We start from the raw sequence: 15,817 nt of genomic DNA on the forward strand, positions 1-15,817 counted from the left end.
ATCACTGTACATAGACATATACACACATATATGAATAAATATGTGTGCATCACTGTACATAGGCCTACATATACACATATATATGAATAAATATGTGTGCATCACTGTACATAGGCCTACATATACACACATATATGAATAAATATGTGTGCATCACTGTACATAGGCCTACATATACACACATATATGAATAAATATGTGTGCATCACTGTACATAGGCCTACATATACACACATATATTAATAAATATGTGTGCGTATCTACATATACACACATATATAAATAAATATCTGTCTATAGGCCTACATACACTCACCTAAAGGATTATTGGGAACACCTGTTCAATTTCTCATTAATGTAATTATCTAATCAACCAATCACATGACAGTTGCTTCAATGCATTTAGGGGTGTGGTCCTGGTCAAGACAATCTCCTGAACCCAAAACTGAATGTCAGAATGGGAAAGAAAGGTAATTTAAGCAATTTTGAGCATGGCATGGTTGTTGGTGCCAGACGGGCCGGTCTGAGCATTTCACAATCTGCTCAGTTACTGGGATTTTCACTCACAACCATTTTTAGTGTTTACAAAGAATGGTGTAAAAAGGGAAAAACATCCAGTATGCGGCAGTGGGCGAAAATGCCTTGTTGATGCTAGAGGTCAGAGGAGAATGGGCTGACTGATTCTAGCTGATAGAAGAGCAACTTTGACTGAAATAACCACTTGTCACAACCGAGGTATGCAGCAAAGCTTTTGTGAAGCCACAACACGCACAAACTTGAGGCGGATGGGCTACAACAGCAGAAGCAATTTGCACAAGCTCAACAAAATTGGACAGTTGAAGACTGGATGTTGCCTGGTCTGATGAGTCTCGATTTCTGTTAAGACAATCAGATGGTAGAGTCAGAATTTGGCGTAAACAGAATAAGAACATGGATCCATCATGCATTGTTACCACTGTGCAGGCTGGTGGTGGTGGTGTAATGGTGTGGGGGATGTTTTCTTGCCACACTTTATGCCCCTTAGTGCCAATTGGGCATCATTTTGGGAATCAAGGGAAGTGATAACTGTGTAATTACACAGTTATCACTTCCCTTACACCTAACCCTACCCTTAAACTGACCCACATCACCACACCTGTCCCTAACTCTACCCGTATCCACAATATCAGCAGAAGTGTTCTGCAATACAATTTGAACACAGTAAGTCCATTGTACTTATTTTTTGATGTAAGTACATAGTACTTAAGGCCACCTAATATAAAGTGGGGCCATAAAAGGTCATGGTAATATAAGAATATCCTCTAAGTTTCAGAGCTGAAAGATTCCTTGTTAGTCAAGAAAAGCTTTTATAGACACCAGGCTCAGCAAATGGTCCTGTGCTTCATACTTACGTCAGTGTGCGACGAAACACCGCCTCTACCGCGCGTATAATCCAGTAGCCCCGCCCACCGACTCATGGAGGGCTCATGCTAGCTGGTCAACAACAATAAACATGCTGAAGAAGATCGTTTGTAAACAAATCTCCAGTCGATGCTGGATTTGGATCCGACAGGAATGGTGCAACACACTATTGTGAGTAAAACGTGTTTTATGTAATAGTACTGCATTGTTATAGATCGTTTTGCTTATGTGTACATGTCTACAGAAACATACCTTTAGTACGCTGGACTCAGACACGTACGGGTCAGGCCGATGAATCTCATTATATTCCGTTCTTGTTCTGCTATTCTCTCTCTTAAGTTGACATCTGAAGGGCGCCGTGCGTGCCGAACGTGTATGTGTGTGCGTGCGGTTCGCGCTTATATCGTCCGATCGTGCGGTCTATGAGTAATATAAAAATAATAGTCCAATCAATCACGGGTCGATGAGAAATAAAACATTGTGTTTGTTTGATAAAGACGTTTACGAGCCCTGTGGTTGAGAGAGAATCATTCTGGTTGCCACCTCTCCCTCATTCTCTCCTCTCTCATGTCACTGAACTGACAGGGATCTTAAGCTCATTAAATATGCAAATATTCTCCAATCCTAGCCATGGGCTTTTACTTCCAAGTCTCCAGTGCGTCATGACCATCAAAACCCAGCGTTCAGGAGAGATCCTCAAAACCAGTCTAGAAAATAGCCTATTACTTATGGTGTTTTTGAATGTAAAAACCACACAAACATCATTAGTTGACCTCAGACAACATTATACAAAAAAATAAAAACCCAGTTCATGACACCTTTAACAAAAGAGTCACTGGGGAGTATAAATCATACAAAAACATTCAAATTACTAGCCTAGAAATCTAGACGCACACTAGCGGCAAAAAAATCTGATCTGCCGCGAGTGTCTAGCAACTCTCAATACACTTCTGAGCTGTAAACGTCAAACTCTGGACAGGCCAATCACATCGTGTATAGAGTCGGTGGGCGGGGCTTTACATAGTTACGGCAGAGTTGTGCTTGTGTGCTTCTAGTAAACACAGAAACTGGCGAACAGCAGTCTTTCGAATCAGCTTTGACCGTGACTCTGGAAGACTTGGAGTTAAGCTTTTCTCTGAGAAAAGAACAAAGAACGGCACTGAAGTCTTTCTTAAGAAGGGAAGATGTGTTCTGAATTTTGCCGACCGGATATGGCGAACGTTTAATCTTTCAACGAGCTCTGCTTCACCTTCGTTGCTCTGGTTGGTCGTAGCGCTATCCTATCGCGTGCAGAGGGAGTTTGAAAGACAACCGTTTATCCCGCCCCTCGGATTGAGCCCTGTCAATGGTGAGTTTCCAGACCAAACATCTTGATGTGGGTCTGGCTTGTCAGGCTAACAAATTACATCAAATTCATATAAACAGCCTACAATTAGCCAACATTTTAGACTTAAAATGTGCAACTTGTATGAGCCATTTTTAAAGTGGATCAAAAATTTACAGAGCAAATTTGCAAGTAAAGTCTGCTCACAAACAAATTACTCTTAAGAGCCGGCCATGTGCGTTTCCAAAAGACAACTATGGTTATCAATACAATTGAACGGACCTTGCGACCATAGTTGGCTAACAATGCCTTTGGGAAAGCCTTTGCCTTTTAGTGCAATTAACAAACAAATGACTTCTATGAACCAGTTCTTTTTAGTAAACCCAAAAATGGAGCATGACCAGTGTCTGATTTCATTTGATTCCTAAAAGGCGGAACCATCAGAGCAGTTTCTGAATCAACATTCATTCTGAACTGGTTGAACTTGTTCAGTCTTGTCTCAAATGCATGATGCAGTCTATGAAAAAAACATAGGCTACTGCAGTGCTTTTCCTTTTAGCATAAGCCTTCATGAGGTAATGGTCAGCTCATGTGCTAATCATCATGGCATGGTAATCCCCTGTACATGTTCCCAGTGCATTGTACATACAAGTGACCAGCTTCAAAAAGTTCCCACTCATCTCGGAAAACCTTGAAAACCTGGAAAATTTATGACCAATTTTCCAGTCCTGGAAAACACATGGAAATTTTGAGAAAATGTAACATATCCTAAAAAAATCTTGTTGTCTTGGAAAATTATTTTTAAAAGTATTTTTTCTTACAAAGAGTTTATCACTGGCCCAAACAATTACTGCTAGTTACAGAAAGTGCGATGTTCAGGAATGCTGAGTTTTGAGATGTGAGAGTAATTTCGAATGATGTTGTTTAGTTTTGTGTTTCCATTTGCAGCAGTTAGCTGATGTTTTTAAATGCTCAAATGTTTGAAGTGAATGTTAACTGGGAAAAAGCTACCCAAATAACATACCGGTAATTTTGTTTTCTAACAATGCAATAATTATGCAAATGTGTTATAGTGTGATATAACCTCTCAATTTCATTATAAAGTCAGAAGTGTGATATAAACTCTCAATTGTGTTATAAAGTCAGAATTGGTTATATAAACACTTAGTGTTAAAGAGCATATTGCAAGTTAAATTAGATAAATATATAACCTTGTATGAAAATTCCATATAGAAAGGTAATGATGGATTTAAAATGTTTTTAAAAGACATAAGAACACAAATTTAGTAGATAAAGTGGCCGTTTCATTGGCTGTTTGTAAAAACTGCTGTTTTTTTCAGAAGCGTCAGATATGAACTCGCAATTGTTATAAAGTCAGAATTGTGTGATACAAACTCTTGTTATAAAGTCAGAATTATGATATAAACTTTCAAATTGTGTTATAAAGTCAGAATTGTGTGATATATATAAATTCGCAATTGTAATACAAACTCTCAATTGTGTGTTGTAAAGTCAGAATTGAGAGATAAATCTCATTCGACTTTTTCACACAACGAGTTTATCTTGCAATTCTGAATTCTTTTGCGATTTATAAACTCACCATTGCAAGTTATAAAGTCCAATTCTAAGGAAAAAAGACTGACTCTTTTTTTTTTTTTTAAGAATTGCGAGTTTATATCATAATTATGCAAACTCTCAATTGCGAGAGATAGTCAGAATAGCAAGATAAAAAGTCCCAATTACCATTTCTTTTTATTCTGTGGCATAAACAAGTTTTCAAAGTCATTAAGAGCTCATATTAAAAACGGTTTCATAGTTAAATCATGGCAATAATCTTTACACCTTTTAAAGACTATTGAGAGCAGTATTTAGCATGATCCCTGTCTTTTATTGCAGTCATAGTAAAATTAAAAACGTCCTGGAAAAGGATCGCTGTAAAAGAGTGGGAACCCTGATTTGACTGCATCATTACAACAGAACCACACAATCACAAAACTTAAAGAAATGAGGACGGCTAATATTCATATCCCTTCCAGGCACTTAAAGATATTTCTTTATTATATGATAAAAAGCAGATGTACAAATCAGGGCATCCATTTCACACCATCTCTACTTTTACAGCTCATTAAGTATTTTTTTACTAACAGAGAATGAACATGTCAAACACCTGCTTTCTTACAGAGGAAGGGGATATCCCTACCCTGTTCTTTACCAGTCCAAAAAAACATGTCAATCGAGACGGAAAAACAGCTAAAGGAAGGAACGAAATTAAAATGATTAAAAACATAGTATAAAAATTGGAAATATAGCAAGAGGAGAGATTATGACATGAACAAAACCATACATATGAGACGAGACAGCTACATGTATGCAGTGTTCACTATGGACAGGCCTCGGGAATGAAAGCCTTCCTCGATGTTGGGCTCTGCTAGTGTTTGACTGGCCATTCGCATAAAATGGATGAAAGTTATGAGGCAACTAAACCCAATGTTTGACTTAGGATACGTGAGCTCAATGCTTCCTTGACCTGTTTGTGGTGTATTGCAGTACAAAAACCTTTGTGTTCAAATATAGATGTGAAGCTTGGGCTGGATAGATGAACTGGAATTCTCGATCAGCTAAACAAAAAGGCTGAGAGTTACATAACAAGCACTATCAGGTTTTAGTCACTTTATACACAGGCCGATGAGAGTCGCCAGCAAATGTCTTCCAATTAAAACCAGTAATATTAGCACACATTTGAACATTTTATTCTTCGAGCATTCAGTGGATTTCTGGAAAGAAGACTTGCAAGGAAGCAGGGTCATAATATCTTTAAAGCACCAGAGAAAAACTGATGCTTGCATTTCAGTCTTTTAAATGTGAAATTGTTTATTTTCTGTTAATTCAAGACCCATTTCAGGTATCAGAAGCTCACGGAACATTTCCTGCTGAATATGGAAAAGCAACGGAAACGTGGACCTTTTTGTGTAACCATGACAAGGACCACCAAGCCCGTGTATTCGGAAGTAGTGGCTCCTTTTTCAAAGATACATGGAGATAGAGATTACTGCGGAATTATACCAGGTTCTGGATTAAGATTAGAGTCATGGCCTAGTTAAGTACAGGGACCGTTGACAAAACACCTCCTTCAATGCGCTCATCTCCGTTCTTACATGAACTTTATGATCTAAGTGCATGAACTACAAGAAGCCTCACAGTGAATTGCAATCATGTAGCAACTATTGGCCATTAGACGTAGACAGGGCAACACCTTTGTGAAGGTCAGAGTCAGATCTGTGACAATGAGAAAAAGCCGTCCCTTTCCAAGTGTCATCATCCTCATCTCCTTCAAAAATTGTATTTCCATCATCACCATCACCAATATTAGTACGAATCAACCAAGCTTGGGGCCAGTGGTCTGAGTCCAATGCCATGAGCACAAATTTGAGTCCCTTTCTCTCTACACTGGAGGTTCATTTGGTGAAAGCAGCCACCACCGCCCACAGCAGCTCGTTGGCGCCTGACTTGGCAGCCTCGGCCTCTGGCTCGAGATCCAGGAGCAGTCGCACCCTCTTCATGGCCAGATCGTACTGGTCGTCAAGCAGAGGAGCGAAGGCGTTCTCTAGAACATCAGAGGAATGTGCCAGGAACAGCAGCGCCAGCAGACGTTTATCCATCCGTTGGGGCTCGTTGACCCATTTCTCCAGGACAGCCTCCTGGACTTTGCGCACCAGCCGCTGCTTGATGGTGTTGTTGGTGAGCGGGTGGGTGGTCATGTCGAAGAGCAGGAAGTTTTGCTTCTCTGTGGTGAGGACGCCCTTTTCCACCAAGTTCTTGGCCAAACGCTCTCGGACATTTCGCAACTGGTAGTGCAGCTTCAACGGATTCCAAGTTTCACCTACAGAACGTAAAAAGAGCCTTTGAAATTGACTAGAAGAACTGGAATAATCAATGTCTAGTGATGTTTGAAGAATATATGCATCAATATAAAGCTTAAAGTCAGCACAACATAAAATTGCCCACTATATCAAAATAACTGAAGCATTCTGTCATTTTGGATAATTGACCTTCCACCAAACGGCTTCATTCTATTTTGTACCGCCAACTTTTGACGATTCAATTAATTTCCAGCTCTTAGGGATGCTCATAATTAATCGGTTAGCCATTGACAGCCATGAAGAATTTTGACCGATTAATCATATCGATTATATGGATTAAGTAATTTTTCAAGATATTTTGAAAATGTTTGCTGCATGGTTAAAAATACGCCACACAAAAAAAGTTTTTTTATAGAAAAATAGAACCCCTGATAAGTCACGTATAAGTCGCATTTAAGGCCTAAATAAAAGGGAAAGGTTTACAAACATAAACATAGCTGTAGGCGATTTTAGCAGTATTAAGAACAGAGCAAGAATGAGAAATTAAAGTAGCTATATAAATGTCAAGCCAAAACAAATTAATTTAAAGCAAAACTGAAACAGTGTTGGGCTCATTCAGCCCAAATCCAGCTGTTTCCAGATTCACAATGAATTTGGATGATGCAAACACCACAGTGGAGCAGTGCTCACGCTGAACGGCACTAATTAAATTGAGCAGTGTAACTAATGTTTGGTTTATTTTGATAAGGAACAGGTCGCAATGTCAAGTTTGCAAGAGCTGACATGTTATGCAATCACTTGAAAATGTTCCTTTATTACAGCAGAAACAATTTAAAAGGTGCATTGTGTAAATTTTAAAGGCATCTAGCGGTGAGGCTGTGAATTGTAACCCCCCACCTCTCCCTTTCGAAGCACATAGAGAGCATACGGTGGCCGACACAGGGCAAAGATGTTGTCGTGAGACAGCAGATGGTATCTAGCACTCTGTAGAGCAGTTTGTCTGTTTAGGCCAAACATGGCAGCGCAAAATGGTGACTTCACTGTACACTGCAAAAAAAATAAAAAATGTCTCCAATTGTAAATGTTCTAGTGACAGATTACATCTAAATTTTTCAGTTGCCCGAATTTAAATTCTGTGAATTGATGCAGTTTATTTTACAGAAATTCAATTTAGCCAACTAAAAAATGTAGATGTGATCAGTCACTTGAAGATTTTCATTTAGACCTGAATTTTTTTTAACAGTGTAAGGTGACCCGCAGTGTCTGTAGATAGAAAGGGCTCATTCTAAGGTAATAAAAACACAAAGGCTCATTATGTAAGGTCTTTGTACTCCACTCAAAACATAGTTATGTATATTATATTGCCTTATATTGCAATAGATCCTCATAAATACTACACACTGCACCTTTAAAATATTCCACCATTTATAATCATACAGATAAGAACAAGACATTTTTTATTTGTGTACACTCACAATAAAAACAAAACAGTGCGCTTTTGTATAATAAAGTAAAAACAAACCGGATGTTGCCTTGATTTCCTTGTTTTTGGAGAGCAGCACAGAAAACCGAACCGAGATTCAGCCTATAGCCTACTACTCCTTGCACAGTTTGTTTCGTTTTGTTAATCAGTTAATATTTAAGTGAAATATATTTGCACATTTATTCCTTTTACATATATAATTTTATTGACTTTTTCCTCCGTTCACAGAAGCGCTGCAGGTGTGTGATGTGACGATGAATCCTCACTTTCTGTTGTTTATTCTGCTATTTGCGCATGTAAAACTAAACCCCTGGAAAACAAATTTTGTTATTTTTAATGGGTCACAGACACTTATCCATTCTAATTTGATTTAACAATCTTATAGGTTAATGGCCCGGTTAAGGAGTTTCGGTTGCAAGTTAGGGGGGGGAAAGGCTAAATAAACATCCCTAACCACTCTACATTATTTTTCTTGTTAAATATTTGATTTTACAACGAAATTAATCAGATCACAGAAGTAACATTGGTTGCGAACTATATTTTACAGGGACATAAAGGATTTCTTTTTAAATTATCATCATTTACACATTGCTCTAAAACTGTATGAAGAATATTTAAACTTTTTTTTGATCAAACAACTAAAGTCAGTGCTCAGTGGGGCTTGAAACAACACTGAATCCCATTGACTTTTATTGTATAGACAAAAAATAAGTAACTAGTGTACTTGTACTTGTCAAATACATAACTCACTTACCACTTAACAACTCAACCCAGCTCTGGACTGTCTCTGGAGGTTGAGTCTCTTTAATATGTTTCAATGCCTCATCCAGCAACATGTCTCCAGTGGGGGCATCAGACTTACACAACACCTGGTTAACAACCAAGCAAAAAGAGTCAAGATAAAGTGTAAAAGTTGCATTTTAAAAAGCCTCACAATTACACACACCTTTCTGGTCAGAAGGCTTTTCCTCCTCATTCCAGATGCCTCCAGTTGTAGGCGTCCTCTTATGGCCAGCTCAATAAGCATACATCCTCTAAGACCAGACGATATGCAATCATTCCAGAATGACGTGTAACCCTATGCAAGACAGAAGTTAATCGATTATTATTCTTAGAATAAAATGAAAATAAATATTTGTATAAACAGATGACCAAGTTATATGGTCCCGTCCTGATTGCATTTATTTTGTATGAAATCAACAAGATTGGCCTAACTATGATGTTTTGCAATTGTTATATGCAGGGAAGTTGTAAAGAGTAACACTATTAACATTTACGACAGAACACTTGGTAACCTGTCTTTTAGCCATATGTTGCTAAAAAAAAGCACGACTGAGACCCTCTTATCAGGCTAAATGGTGACGGTCTCCAGGAACAGCTGTTCTTAAGACACTTAATCTGGGTCATATAACAGGATTTATCTAGTCCTCATCTTAACCATCTTCTTCCTGGCGACCATTTGACTAACAAAGCCACACAAGTCACGCCAAACCTCTCGATCCTTCAGTCCGAGCAGCAACACCTCTTCCATCAAAGTCAGTCGTGTTTCTTTGGAGTCTCCCTTGTCTTCGTCCTCCTCTTCTCCGCGGCGAGACTCATACTCGTCGTCCTCTCCGGGGCTTTTCTCCTTATCCGCGGCGTTACGCGAGGCCTCGGTCCGTCTCTGCACCAGGCCCGAGCTTCTCTGCGTTAGCGAAGTCATTGTTTGCACAAGCCTGAAAACACCAATGTGTTTAACAGTCTTTTAATTGTACATCCGACAGATGATGTCTATATTCACGCTGCTCCGTGCCCCTATAACTGTTTCATCAATATACTTTCTGTTGACGTGGATGTTTACATGCATCCGGGACGTTCCACCTCTTCCACTCTTATTTCCTTATTCAATATGGCGGACGTTGATGACGCAATGACGCATGTAATGTGACGTCTACGCGAACGTTTGCGCGAAAACGCCCGCGGATCCTATTCCTGTGGTGATATTTATAGAATGGATATGCTTTAAATGAGGACGCGCTGTAAGTCTTCTTGATTTGAAAATAAATAAAGTATTTATTTTCCCCACATTAATTTCCCACATATCTTGTACAGTTATGTGGTTTCGGTTCATGAACCCAGTGTATACTTTTTTTCTTGATTTACCCCGAAAGAATGGAAGTAAAATGTCACATGCCCCATAGGTGGGTACACTAGACTTAACATGTGTCAGCTGAAAATGGTAGGCTAGTCTATATGAATGATCTAATAAAAAATAAAAATATTCAAGATAAACAAAAATAGTTCGTCAATAAAATACAATCATTAAACTTTTCATATAAAATAATGGCATTTTTAATAATTCATTTTTTCTCTCTCCATTTTTCACCATAAAACACAGTTAGGCCTACATGACTCAAAACATAATAATAATTTAATTATTTATGAACATGACTCTCAGTGTTCATTCACCCCTTTGACATGTTTTTTCAATATAATTCATAAAAGTTATGGTTATAACTTATATTAGTAAACTTTTAACGTTCTTATATAAACTTTCTCTTCTTTCTTTAGCCAAAAATCCAGAACATTGAGGCAAGGTTTTTTAGTAACAATATAAAGAGAACCAATGCAGAACGTTGTTTAATGGTTATGTTAAGGCTTCATTTTCATAACTATAGTTTAATGTTGAAAGTTCCATTTGTGTTTATATGATCAGATGTAAAACAAACTTTTATTTAATCCATTTAAATCTATTCCAGAATGGAACCGAGGTACAATTGAACAAATAAAATAAACCTTCAGCTATCACAGGAAACTGGAAAGGTTATTTTAAAACGTCATTGTTACAAACAATAAATAAATAAATAAATTAAATTAAAATGGGAAGCCATATAAAAATTTGGAAAAATTGGCCTACTGATATTTGGAAATACAAATATAATGCTTACAGCACTGGTAATCTATTACAAAACACCGTTGCAAGATTGGAAATTTAATAGTCAAATCATAATATTAAAAAGTGCTTATAATTATGATGATATAATATTTTGGTTAGTTTGATAGCCTATCATATTAAAACCGATGAAATACAATCATGAAAGCAATTATCTTCTGCACTTATTTCACTGTTATGTATAGCCTACACCATCATCATCAGTTTGCCACATATTGCGAATGTACCACATATTGTACCTGTTGTGGGCGTGTCGAAGTGTAAGAGGGCGGGGCTTCCGTACAGTAGCTCTCAAGCTCAGCGTCGATCACCTGATTGGTGCACCTGCATCTACGTCACATCAACTCAATAAAAAAGGAGCGAGACAGACTTCCATTAGTGGACTGTAGATGTTAATATCATTTAGAAGATAACGGCGCATTTGCTTCCTGACATGGGAGATCCACAGAACAGTAAGCTTTCATTGATCAAAAGTTAATTTTAAGCCAATTAAGCCTTATTATAGGCTATAGCGTCAGCTTAGCTATTCGTATTTTTTAAATGTCACTAATATAAGACTAGAAATATGTATAATGTGATATTTGTTAAGGAAATACCCTGATTTCGTACTGCGTGGGTTGTGGGCATGAGATCCTGGATCGCTTCATTCTCCGGGTTTTTCCTGATCTGGAGTGGCACGCGCAGTGTCTGAGGTGCGCGGAGTGCCATCAGTCTCTGGACGAGTCCTGCACCTGCTTCATCAGAGATGGGAAAACCTTCTGTAAAGACCACAGGTGGGTCTTACAGCAAAGAATGTTTTTTATTACAGCCACTTTATATTGTGTTTTTAACTAGACTCAAACCTGTCCCTAAACTTACATATATGCCAACTCAATAGCAACAAAAGTGTTTTGTAATAGATGGACACAATACATGTTAAGTACAGATATTGTCTAACAATTATTTTATGTAAGTACAAAGACATGAATCAAATATAGCCTAAAGTGTGGTTTAACCAAATTGAAAGAATTTTAAAAGTTGGAAAAATTCCAAAATATGTAAATATTTGATTCAGCAATTGTGTTTGTATTATTACTATTGTAATGAATGACATATACATTTGTGATTCAATTTTTCTCTGTCAGATTATGCAATAGTAAATGTGCAAGATGCCACAAAGCCTTTGTAACCAAGGAGTATGTCATGCGAACACGAGTGAATATTTATCACATCCAGTGTTTTCGATGCGAGAGCTGCAATCGTCCGTTACTCCCTGGCGATGAGTATGTTCTGCAGGACGGTCAACTGCTCTGTACAGACCATCCTGAGTTTTTGAACCAGTTAAAGTGTGCATCAAATAGCCAGCAGAAGGAGACTGCTGATCTATCCGGTAAGTCTACTAAGTTTCTGGACAAGCTTCCCAATCCAGACAGCATTTAAATGTTTATTCACAGGTGACTCTATGTCAGACCTCAAGGTTGAATCGCAGTTGAATTTTATTTTACAGATTGAATCCTTGTTGATCACAACTGACAAAAATATGTTCTTAGAATGTTTTGCTAACATTCCAATTAGAAGTTTATTGTCAAAAATGACAATGCTGTCACAATTGTTTCACCTTCATTTTGTTCAAAACCTGTATGCTTTTCTTGCTTCTGATGAACACAAAAGATATTTTAAAGAATGATGGTAACGGGCCCCATTGACTTCCATATATTTTTTTTCCTAGTCAATGGCTGCTGTCAACTGATTATAAACATTCTTTGAAATATCTTCTTTTGTGTTCAGAAGAATAAGAAAAAAATCACAACATAAGGGTGAGTAGTGAAGACAGAATTTGATGAACTATCCCTTTAAGTTATGCAAAGCTTATTTTTAAATGCTCAAAACTAGTTTCTAAAATGATTTTTAAATGTTTTTTCTTGGTTATATCAACATTTCGTTTTATAATTTTGTAAACATTATGGAAACGCTACTTTTGAATGTTTTAAAAACATAAAAAAAATGCTGTATTAAAATACTTAAGGAAAAAAAACCTACCATGAATGTATAAATAATGTTTTTGTGCTAACGTTTTGAGAACATTATTAAACTTTGAACAAACCATTTATTAACATTACTGGAAGAACATTTGCTCATAACTTTGAGAACGTGCCCAGTTAGCTGGTCTACTATGTCTTATTTTTCAATATGAAGAATTGATTATTAAAATTTCAGCATTGGTATATACATTTTTAGCTAACCTTTTTTTAAAGCCATTTAGCATTAAATGTTATTTCATGTTGCTGTTATAACCCTGTTGCTGGTTCACCACTGTTCCTTCCTTGGATTACTTTTGATAGAAACTGACCACTGCATATCAGCAACACTCCACATGAGCTTCAGTCGTGTAGCACAATTTGGCCCATGTCAAACTCACTCAAATCCTTACACTTGCCCATTTTTCCTGCTTCTAACACATCAACTTTAAGGACAAAATGTTCACTTGCTGCGTAATATATCCCACCCACTAACAGGTGCCGTGATGAAGAGATAATCAGTGTTATTCACATCACACTTGATATAATGGAGGTAAAACCTCCCATTTTTTATGTGTCTATCACAGAGGGCATGAAATCCACAGCATCCTGGTCATCGGCGCAGAGGAGGTCAGAGAGAGTCACCCGCGTGAGGACGGTTCTCAGCGAGTCCCAGCTCCGCATGCTCCAGACCTGTTACAGGGCCAATCCCAGACCCGACGCCCTCATGAAAGAGCAGCTCGTGGAAATGACGGGCCTCAGTCCTCGGGTCATTCGCGTCTGGTTCCAGAACAAGCGATGCAAAGACAAGAAAAGAAGTCTGATGATGAGACACCCACAGACACAGCTTGAGGGCCGTCTGGTGAGTGAGCAGGATCTTATCCATAGCAGACCTTGCTTATTGTGTGACTGGGGTGAAACCTTGGTGGGCTAGCATTATCGTGCGATGCTTGGTCAGACTTGATTCATGATTCATAGATTTTTGATTGAATTGAAAAGCAATTTTTACAAATAAAAAAAAGATTCTTAATTCTTTAATACAGAAAAAGTAACTATTTAGGATTTTGTATTGCACCAAAGCTGAGGTCATAAGTTTACACTTGCTGAATAATTAAGAGGGATTTCTTAAAGGCACAATATGTAACTTTCGCAGCTAGCGGTCACTTTTTTAAAACAAAGGCGTAGCTTGATGATGCCTTCATTTCGCAGAATTATGGGAGTTGCCAGGGGGAAAGAAAGCTAATGTATTTATTACCTTTACTAGTATGAAGCAGGGTGGGGCTGAAAGCCTTTGTTGCGGAACAAGTCCACTGGAGTGATTTCTAACGAGAGATACACGGCTAAAGAGCACTGGAGCTTTATTATGCCTCAGATGACCATTTTTGCTTTTTCTGGACATGTGTATGTGGGGTAACCAAGCGGCAACCTCCCCCAGTGTCTCTTGAAGCCAATATGGAAGTGACTTAAACTGCAATTCATCGACTGGCCACTAGAGACAGGCTCCGAGAGAGCAGAATCTCATTGAGCCCTATGTTAAAATGCCCAACTTTACAGCAGAAAAAAACATATTTACAGCCTGGTACAAATTGTGGTTTTGGTCTGTATGGCTAATTTTGCCCTTCATGACAACTGTGGGGGGTGATTTTTTTTTTTATCACTCATTTGTTTAAATTATATTAAGCCTTAAAGTTCTGCATACTTTAGGGGTGTGGCCACTTCGATTGACAGGTGGATAGCCGTTTGTCTGCTATCTGTTAGTCGTCACCTCACCCATGTCCCGCCTTTTCCCCATTTTCAATTATCCGAGAGTGATGCGCTGCCAAGATGGCAACGACCGACTTTATTCTTCAAAAAGTGTAACGCTCTTCACGATCCTATCGGTGGGGGTAATGCAGCGCTGTTTATCATATTATATACATTTGAGTGTGTTGAAAGTTCTGTTATAATGCTACTCTGTGCGTTCGCTCGGCGACTGTATGAGACACTTGTTGCACACTGCAGTAAACTAGATCGATATTAGTAATAGTAAAGTAAAACATGGTATTTGTGGTAAATCAAGAAAACTAAATTTAAACAACAAGACTAACGGATGAGCTATATAACAATGACTAGTTTTCTGTTGATGAATGTCTCCAAACAGTTGCCCAACTGTCTAATAAAACACATAATAGATAATAAATCGAGGGAGACGCGGGTATTATGTCATCGGTGACGCACAGATACGGTCCGTGTCGTGGTTAAAATTGCTTATTTCTCTGGATTTAAACATTCGTGGAAACATTTGTTAAGTTGTTTGTTGTTTCATCTTGTTGAAAGGTTTCAGAGGATCCGATGCTGGCCAGTCCAGACAGCCAGGACAGTGACATGATGATAAGCCCACCATGGAAACTGCTGAGTGACTTTATCCTGCAAAGGGAAGCTGAACACAGATCATACCAGCAATTGGTAAATATCAGGATTCACAAATGATGACTTACTAACACTGCATAATGGACTATTGTACTATTGTTCATTTGTTTTGATCTGGTTTTCAGCTTTCTTTATCAAAGGAAGGACCATGTTCTGCTGGAAGTGAAGCTGTGTCAATATCAGCTCAGTTACCAGACACACCCAACAGCCTGACAGCCACAGACATCAGCGAGTAAACAGAGCCTCTCGCACCACAGAAAAAACGGGTAGGGTGTTCCTGCCATACGGTAGGACCGCAGTCCTAGGACGCATTTCTTGGACACTCATTTACTCTGTGTACTGTACAAGCAATTTTATACTGTATTTGTATTAAAGATGCACTATGTAGTATTTTTGCAGTAAAATATCCAA

General features: G+C 38.2%; 2 protein-coding genes across 2 annotated transcripts; one reads left to right on the plus strand and one right to left on the minus strand.

The window, feature by feature from the left end:
- Positions 1-4,464: 4,464 nt before the first annotated feature.
- On the minus strand, positions 4,465-9,997 carry golph3b (golgi phosphoprotein 3b). Its single transcript, XM_067433249.1, has 4 exons — positions 9,561-9,997; positions 9,015-9,146; positions 8,823-8,937; positions 4,465-6,605 (listed from the first exon to the last, which is right to left on the minus strand). Exons 1-4 carry the CDS (start codon positions 9,768-9,770, stop codon positions 6,181-6,183), a joined length of 882 nt encoding a protein of 293 aa, XP_067289350.1. The 5' UTR covers positions 9,771-9,997; the 3' UTR covers positions 4,465-6,180.
- Positions 9,998-11,397: 1,400 nt separating this feature from the next.
- isl1b (ISL LIM homeobox 1b) lies at positions 11,398-15,817 on the plus strand. Its single transcript, XM_067433164.1, has 6 exons — positions 11,398-11,452; positions 11,590-11,773; positions 12,125-12,369; positions 13,585-13,859; positions 15,314-15,442; positions 15,532-15,817. Exons 1-6 carry the CDS (start codon positions 11,434-11,436, stop codon positions 15,640-15,642), a joined length of 963 nt encoding a protein of 320 aa, XP_067289265.1. The 5' UTR covers positions 11,398-11,433; the 3' UTR covers positions 15,643-15,817.

The sequence above is a fragment of the Pseudorasbora parva genome, chromosome 23 (assembly GCF_024679245.1).
Source record: "Pseudorasbora parva isolate DD20220531a chromosome 23, ASM2467924v1, whole genome shotgun sequence".
Taxonomy (NCBI): Eukaryota; Metazoa; Chordata; class Actinopteri; order Cypriniformes; family Gobionidae; genus Pseudorasbora; species Pseudorasbora parva.

What these genes read in the sequence shown, in the direction of transcription:
- golph3b (XM_067433249.1), bottom strand. Translation starts at nt 9,770, where the DNA reads ATGACTTCGCTAACGCAGAGAAGCTCGGGCCTGGTGCAGAGACGGACC. An exon ending in TCGGACTGAAGGATCGAGAG is followed by an intron (nt 9,147 to 9,560) that starts GTTTGGCGTGAC and finishes TGTCTTGCATAG; the next exon opens with GGTTACACGTCATTCTGGAA. An exon ending in CTGGGTTGAGTTGTTAAGTG is followed by an intron (nt 6,606 to 8,822) that starts GTAAGTGAGTTA and finishes TACGTTCTGTAG; the next exon opens with GTGAAACTTGGAATCCGTTG.
- isl1b (XM_067433164.1), top strand. An exon ending in GGAGACTGCTGATCTATCCG is followed by an intron (nt 12,370 to 13,584) that starts GTAAGTCTACTA and finishes TGTCTATCACAG; the next exon opens with AGGGCATGAAATCCACAGCA. An exon ending in ACAGATCATACCAGCAATTG is followed by an intron (nt 15,443 to 15,531) that starts GTAAATATCAGG and finishes TCTGGTTTTCAG; the next exon opens with CTTTCTTTATCAAAGGAAGG.